A 7,735-nucleotide genomic window follows, 5' to 3' on the forward strand; every position below is an offset into this window, starting at 1 on the left:
TTAACTGACCAGATCAATATCCCAGGAGTTTAACTGATTTGATGCTATTCTCTGATTAAAAAGTGTTCCCTTTATTTTTTTGAGCAGTGTATATATATATATATATATATATATATATATATATATATATATATATATATATATATATGTGTATATATATGTGTATATATATATATATATATATATATATATATATATATATATATATATATATATATATATATATATAAAATATTTTCCTCGTATTTTGATGGTTTAAAGAAGGGTCATTAAAAACAAATATCTCCTCCAGACATCAAGTTTGGCCACTAATATACAGAGTGTACGTACTAAAACCTCTTTTAGGCCATATCTTTTTTTATTTTATTTTTTTTTATTAAATCCATTATTCATATTTTATAAAACACTAATTGTTTGGTAAACCTACATGCATAATAATTTAAAACTGATTTATGTATCCTTTTTAATGTTTATAGTGTATTAGTTTATAGCATAATGGTTTTCTAATATTTCATTCAAGAACAGAATGTTGGTGAATCTTTGTAAACAAATAGAACCATTAATCAAATGCAAAAGCAAAGTGGCAAAAACATGGCAACAAAGAGCTATCCTTCCACACACACACTCAGAGCCTGCGATGTTTTGGCTCCAGCTGTGGCTTGCGTCAGCGTGACGTCAGGATCCTCATAATGCTCGAGCTGCGCAACATTGGAGAGGCAGCGCTACAAACCCATGCGAGTCAGACGAACACCTGCGCGAGATCAACAAGGGTATAAAGGATGCATCAGTCCCTTCTTACTTTCGTTCTCCAGTGTTTTTTTTAAAGCGTTGTCAGTCAGATTGACTGAAATGTGGAGCGTGCGTTGAACTGGATAGGGGCGTTTGAGTTTCATTCCTTTGAGATCTGGACGCGTTCCTGCGAAAAATAATGAATGACATAAAAGTTGCAGTTCTTGGATCCGATGGTGTCGGGAAATCAGGTATATTTATAATTTGTATTTAATTCAATCCAAAAAAAAAAAAAAAAAGGTTGTTTTTATGCAATGCAAGTTAGAAAAATATTTACAAAAATACTTACACAAAAAAAAAACCTGTAATATTTTTAATGTTACATTTATTTATATATGCATGTGTGTGTGTGTGTGTTTTGTATGTTTCATCTTTTGTACTCTTCACATCCACAGCACTTATTGTTCGATTTTTAACCAGGCGATTCATTGGAGAGTATGCATCATCATCAGGTATGTGTGATACTGTTTTCAGATTGCATTTTTTCCTATTGTTTATGGGGGTGCATTTGGTTTGGAGAAGTGTGCAGAACATAGGCTGGAATCTTTTTTGCGTCTGATGTGATCTATTCTTGCCTTTACAGAATGCATTTACAGAAAGCGCATGTCTATTGATGGAAGACAGCTCAATCTTGAACTTTATGACCCCTGTTCTCAGGTATGTGGACATCTAACTGTAACTAGCTGGAGTAATCAAGGCAATAACTACATAAGCATCTTGTGGCTTAGTGTGCTACTGCATATTCCAGTGACATAACAGATCTTTCTTTAAGATCACTTAACCTTTGCCTGTTTGAACAGGCATTTGAACACTTCATTGTAAGCAAAGAAAAACATTGTATGGATTGTAATGTATCGCCTCATCTTGTACACTTTACTAGTCTTGACTTTTCCCAGAGACCTGGCATCATCAAAAACTTTTAGTATGTATCCTGTAGAAAGCAAGTGTTGTCTGTCTTCCTGGCATTAATGCGTATTGCAGAGGGTTTTGCTGCTTATGAAATCTTTCCACAAGCTTAAGAGAAAACCAGCAGCATATAATACACCAAGCAGCTCTGCTCACTGTACGCTTGTATTATTCTTTGGAAATAAACCTTATATAACCACACAAGAGTGATTTAATATGAGATGAAGCTTTGTCCTCTTGAGCTTTATATATATATATATTATTAATGTGGTAAAAATGAGGTAAATACAGTCTAGGAGGAAAACTGTGTTTTCCTCTTTGATAAAATCCAATTATTTAATCAGTCCTGTTGCCCATTATGTGATTGGATGCCATCTGTGCATCTTGGGGGTCCAGTCGATTATCCTGTTTTTCCTCACACAATCCCATTTTGTGTAATCAGTGATGTTTAGTTAGTTAAATGAATATTGCTGTTGTAAATAGTTTTACACATAAGGTTAGTAAGTGGTTTTTCCACACTGAAATCAAGTATAGCAGTTAAGTCTTGTGGTTATACTATTGAAACAGTGAGTATTTTAACGTTTACAGATTGGCCCTGTTCACTTTCTTTTTAAGTGCTCCAGATTTTTGCATTTAAACTTTTTGTGGTAATGTTCCTTTAAATACATAATGCATGTGTGGTTTCTTTGCAGCCGTGCGAGGGGAAATCCACCCTCAATGAGCAGATCCACTGGGCTGATGGCTTCGTGGTCATTTACGACATCAGCGATCGTTCCTCCTTCCTCACGGCCAAAGCCATAGTGCACCTGATCCGAGAGCTTCACCTGGGTGGGACTAAAAGGTAACGGTTCTCTAAGTTCACAACAACATCCTCAGGCAACAGAAGGTGTGCCTATTTCTGTCCATATGCTGTATGATTGTTGCTCTTATGTGGGTGTATAATTCACCAGCTTGGGTTTGCATTGAGGAGGATTGTTGAATTGACTGTGGGTGGTGTTGATGGGTGGATGAGCTGGTGACTCAATGAAAAATATCTATTTTTAGTTTATCCTTGGCTATTGAAAAATTTTCAGTGATGAAATAGATGCACTGGACAACTCACTTTATAACAGAAATAGATGGAATATTGAATGGGCTTGTGTTTTCAATTAAGATGTATTCAATTCATAATTCAGGTTGATTAGTTTTTTTCATCATTTACATGAATTGCGATTTCAGACTTTTCCTGCTTTTTCTTTTACTTTGGTTATAGTGAATTAATTTAAGCAGCAAGGAGAAACATCAGCCAATCAAATTAAACTTCTCTTAAAGTCAGCATGAAACAGAAGTTGCGATAGTCTTTTCTTCCCTATTGTGACGTATATCCAAGTGAAACGACTTATCGAGCAAGAAACCATGTAGGGCGCGGCTTGATTTTGTCCATCAGGAATTGATTGGATCGTTGGATGATTGTGGTTTGCTATTGGTCGATCTCATGTGAGTGACAGGTTGTCCCGCCCTCGCGCCGGTAAACACATCATCAGAGAAGAGAAGAGATGTCACTGCAAGAGGGAGGGGAGGTTATTTTAATTAAAGATTATGAGGGTGCATGAATAAAAAAATTTATAAAAAAAAAAAAGATGTGCACGGATAAATCACTTATAATAACACTGCAATATTCCATAAAAAAATAAATAAGAATTGTCCATTTTGATTTCATGGTGACTCGTCTAATCAAAAGAAAAATGATGTTGTGTTCTGAATTTGGTGGCTTTTTAAGAGAAATTTAGACATCCCATATGCAAGTGTAGTTGAAAAAGTTGGCTAACTGTAGCGGACAATGAAACATCCTAAGCACTGTTGTTACTCCTCTGACCCCAGGGACACGGACTCTGTGATCTTCCTGGTGGGAAATAAGCAGGACTTGTGCCACATGCGTGAGGTGGACCGGGAGGAAGGCCAGAGGCTGGCGTCAGAGGGCCGATGCCAGTTTTACGAGCTGTCCGCTGCGGAACACTACCAGGAGGTGGTGCTCATGTTCTCAAAGATCGTGCGCAATGCCAGTCTGGGAGGCAAAGCCAAGGAGCGCCGCCGTCGCCCCAGCGGATCAAAGTCCATGGCCAAACTCATCAACAACGTCTTTGGAAAACGGCGGAAATCTGTTTGAGAACGAACTTGGACAATTGTTGCAGGACTGAGAGATGAGATGCATCAAACTTGTTTAGATAGTTCCTCACCGCTTATTGTCTTGGCCACACAGTCATTACCGGGTGCATCTCACAAAACACATCTAGAACATGGACACATTTCACCCCAAAGTCAAACGAAAACAAATTGTTTCCTTGCTTAAAGAAAATGAAGCCTGATAATTGTGATTTTTGCATTGCAACAATATTTTCATGACAATTAAGCACAATTACCTCATAAATTCTCATTACCGTAATGATTTCTCATTGTGGTAATGAGAAAATGCGCTGAATTGTCACAAATAAATCGTCACAATGCAAAACATTTAAAATAGGCTTAATTTTATTTATGCAAAATATAATAACCTATTTTTTTACGTCTGTGTACAGCTGCACATCTCTGTTCTTTGCCTTAAATGTTTCTTTAATCACTTCTTTTGATGTTTAAACAGCAGATAAAAAAAAAACACTAACTCTGAAGTTGTGAAATATTGTTAGCTTGCTATGTAGTTATTGATAAAATGTTTAATGTATGATGCCAGCAATGACTGACTAATGGTGTCGTTTATGGATTTTGAAATCTCTTCAAATTCATGAAAAATATAAACATCTGTGCATCAAAATGATGTGACCGTACTGACCAAGCATCTTTTCATCTTCTAGGAATTCACATCTAAAGGTATTTGTTTCCACAAAATTGGGAAACAACTGACCTATGTCCAGAGCATAAGTGATAGGTATGCAGTATTGAATACTTTATCAAACATGCTCACCAGAAATAGCATTATCTTGAATGTTGTGCAACTGATTTGCTTCAGGTAGCAAGTTTGCATGTTACAGTCAGGAGATAATGTAGAACAGACTCCGATTTTGGAAAGGCACCAAACAAATAAGCGATGAGTCACTATTTGTTCTAATTTGTACTACAAATTACCAGATACATAGTACATGCAGTATTGTGCAAAATGCTAATTACTTTCAATGTCCTAAATAATGTGTGTAATAGAATACACAGTATGCACTATGTAGCCTACTACTATTTACTAATTTACTAATACTATTAAAACTGTTTAAAAAGTAAACAAATGCTATTAAAGATCAATTGATGTTGCTTGTGGTTCATTCCTCCTCACACTGGCAATGGAAGGTCAAGTCGGATGCATTGCATTGTGGGATCCAGTATTCTATGCAGTGTGCTTTGGTTGCATACTATGGTATGTTTGTCAAAAGGTGTTTTTTCCACGCACACAAAAATGTTGCATATTGTACACTGAAAACATTCTACAGAAACATAGTAGTAGGCTACTATTAAGACATACTACAAAATACAATGTGATGAGTATGATGTAGTATGTAGTGCATACTATGCATTGAGTAAAAACCAGCCAGAACAACCACATATCAACATCCTGTCATCCACCCACGTCATCACACAACATCCGATTTTTCTACAGAAAAAATTATTTGATATAAAATCAAAATCAAGCATTGTTCTGAAGGTACCCTTACAAAAAAGAAGTTTATTCAAGTGTGCTGTTAGTATACATCTTTTAAACTAAAAAATAAGTATACTTTCAGTCTACGTTTTATGTACTTCTCAGAAATATACTTAAAATTACACTAAAGTATTGACTTATATTGACAGAAGTTCTTGTACTTGTAGCAGTCATATACTAATAAATGAGCTATAAGTATTTAACTAGTAAATTATCAGCATACAAGTAAGTTCACTTCTATAGTTGCAGTACGAAAAACGTAGTTGTAAACTAGTTGTGTACACAGTTTACTACTGTTACACAAAAAAGTATACTTTATACACTTAAAAGATGGCCATTTTAGCCCCAAGTACACATACAAGTATACTACTAGTACATAGATATTAATATACTTGCTACTTAAAGTATACTTAAAAAATATACTTGACATTTACTTAAGTATACTTAATAAAATAACCTTGAAGTATACTTATTTTTGTAAGGGATATTTGAGCAAACAGATGAGACAAATTCTCATTCTTTTGGCAACCGGCAAGGCCAAAGACAAGCTATCATGCTTTTTCGTTGACCTTTCGGACGTCTGGCCAACATCCAACAAGACAGTTTCCTACATCAGCAAGTAATGCTGCGTAATATTTGAGTCAGGATAAGTGTGGATTGGGTCTCTGTAGTTTTCATACCTGCAGGAGCTAGCGAAGACGAGAAACCTCTATCAACATAAGGGAGAGGAGCAGATGGCTGTTTGTGCAGCATCGATTCAAAGGGAGATATGAAACACAAAGTTTTTGCTTATGAGGGTCTTGTCATCACGTATTGATTCCTGGATAAACACTCATACAGCTAAACGTGCTGGGAATTTCACTTTTAAGTCATGCTTTGTGAACTCCCCCGTCGTCTAACTAATATGCCTAAACATGTATTTTTCGCTTACCGTTATAGGTAGGACGGAATTTGTTGTGACAGTTTGCATTACATTTGTGGCGTTTTAAAAGAAGTGTGTAAGTTTAGCACCTCTAGTGATGACAAATGGAATTGCAATCTGTTTGTTTGAGTGGCTCAGTTGGACCCAACTACATAATAACATTGGCAATGGCGCGAGTTGGGATGAGGCAGCCTGTTTGTCCAAACAAAGGAGGATAGAGGAGTGGTTTAAAATTAGTTTGACAGCCATCTTTATTTTCATTATTCTGTTTGCTGAAGCTAGTTGAACAGAAATACATCACTTCAAGTCAGCATGAAACAGAAGTTTTATTGTGACGTCTATCCGAGTGAAATGGCTTCTCGAACAAGAAAAAAATGTAATTTTGTCCATCGGGAATTGATTGGAATCGTTGTTGTTTGCTATTACTGTGATATCATGCAAGTGACAGATTGTCCCGTCCTCATGCCGAAAACGTCATCAAGTGTGAGGGGGAGTTATTTTGATTAAAGATTACGATGACAAAAAAAAAAAAATGTACATGCAATGTAACTGCAAAATTCCATAAAAATATGAATTGTCAGTTTTGATACAGAACGTTGGCCTCTATCGCCATCTGTGGTTAAAACGTAAATTGCAACTTACTTGTGGAGTTGTTATTTTACATCAGTCTGAATCTGGTATTTTATGTTCTTGCTCAGTAATGGAATTATGTTAAACACCTTGCACACATTTCATGTTTGAATTTAGTGATAGGGTTGGGACTATGATTTTAATCATTACATGATAAGAGTGGCATCAACCCACCAGCATTTTTCTGTTATTCAAGCTTCCCTTAGTTTTAGCTATGGGGATTAAAAATAGCTAGTTAGTCATCTTAATACAATGTTAGTTGTACAGTCAACAGGGTAAAAAGAAAACAAACGTGCTGTCAAACCTCAGACTTATCCTCCCACCTTAAGCTCTTTAAATTTGGTCATGAGACATAATGAATAATATTGTTTACCACGCCATGTTCTTATATCATCATTCACCCAGTAAAGAGGCACTGAAAGCATCTGGTGCAGGCGGAGTGGATGGGTGGTGTGTGTTTACTTGTGCAAACTTGTGGAAGGACGAGCAGCAGAAGAGAGGTGTTGCTGGAAGGAAAGCAAGCAACCGGTTCAGAGAGATTTGCTGTCCAAACCACACATGTGAACTTGTGCGTGACCCCTCTTCAGGTGTTCTTGGCAAACACTGAATTTTCAGCGATCTCAACACCTGACCAAAGCAAAGAGCCCGGCCCGGCCCGGCACGCAAAATTACCTAAACCCCAACAGACCGTGTACCATCAGATGGAAATACTGTCTTTTATCTTCACAGGGAACGACACACACGTTGAGCAGGTGTGCTGAAGACTGATTCTCACACTGCTTATAAATCAATCATCATATTTATATATTAATAAACTGTATACTGTA

General features: G+C 36.5%; 1 protein-coding gene across 1 annotated transcript; it reads left to right on the top strand.

Moving 5' to 3' along the window:
• The first annotated feature begins 671 nt into the window (after positions 1 to 671).
• Positions 672 to 4,971, top strand: rergla (RERG/RAS-like a). Its single transcript, XM_084112526.1, has 5 exons — positions 672 to 980; positions 1,185 to 1,241; positions 1,373 to 1,446; positions 2,388 to 2,536; positions 3,556 to 4,971. The coding sequence occupies exons 1-5, from the start codon at positions 929 to 931 to the stop codon at positions 3,839 to 3,841; spliced, it is 618 nt and encodes a 205-aa protein (XP_083968652.1). The 5' UTR covers positions 672 to 928; the 3' UTR covers positions 3,842 to 4,971.
• Positions 4,972 to 7,735: the final 2,764 nt, after the last annotated feature.

Source organism: Abramis brama (assembly GCF_963993115.1).
Source record: "Abramis brama genome assembly, chromosome: 4".
NCBI classification, from domain to species: domain Eukaryota; kingdom Metazoa; phylum Chordata; class Actinopteri; order Cypriniformes; family Leuciscidae; genus Abramis; species Abramis brama.

Excerpts from the sequence above, each read along its gene's own strand:
- rergla (XM_084112526.1), top strand. The coding sequence starts at position 929 with ATGAATGACATAAAAGTTGCAGTTCTTGGATCCGATGGTGTCGGGAAA. Across the intron at positions 1,242-1,372 it reads AGAGTATGCATCATCATCAG|AATGCATTTACAGAAAGCGC; the intron begins GTATGTGTGATA and ends TTGCCTTTACAG. Across the intron at positions 2,537-3,555 it reads CACCTGGGTGGGACTAAAAG|GGACACGGACTCTGTGATCT; the intron begins GTAACGGTTCTC and ends CTCTGACCCCAG.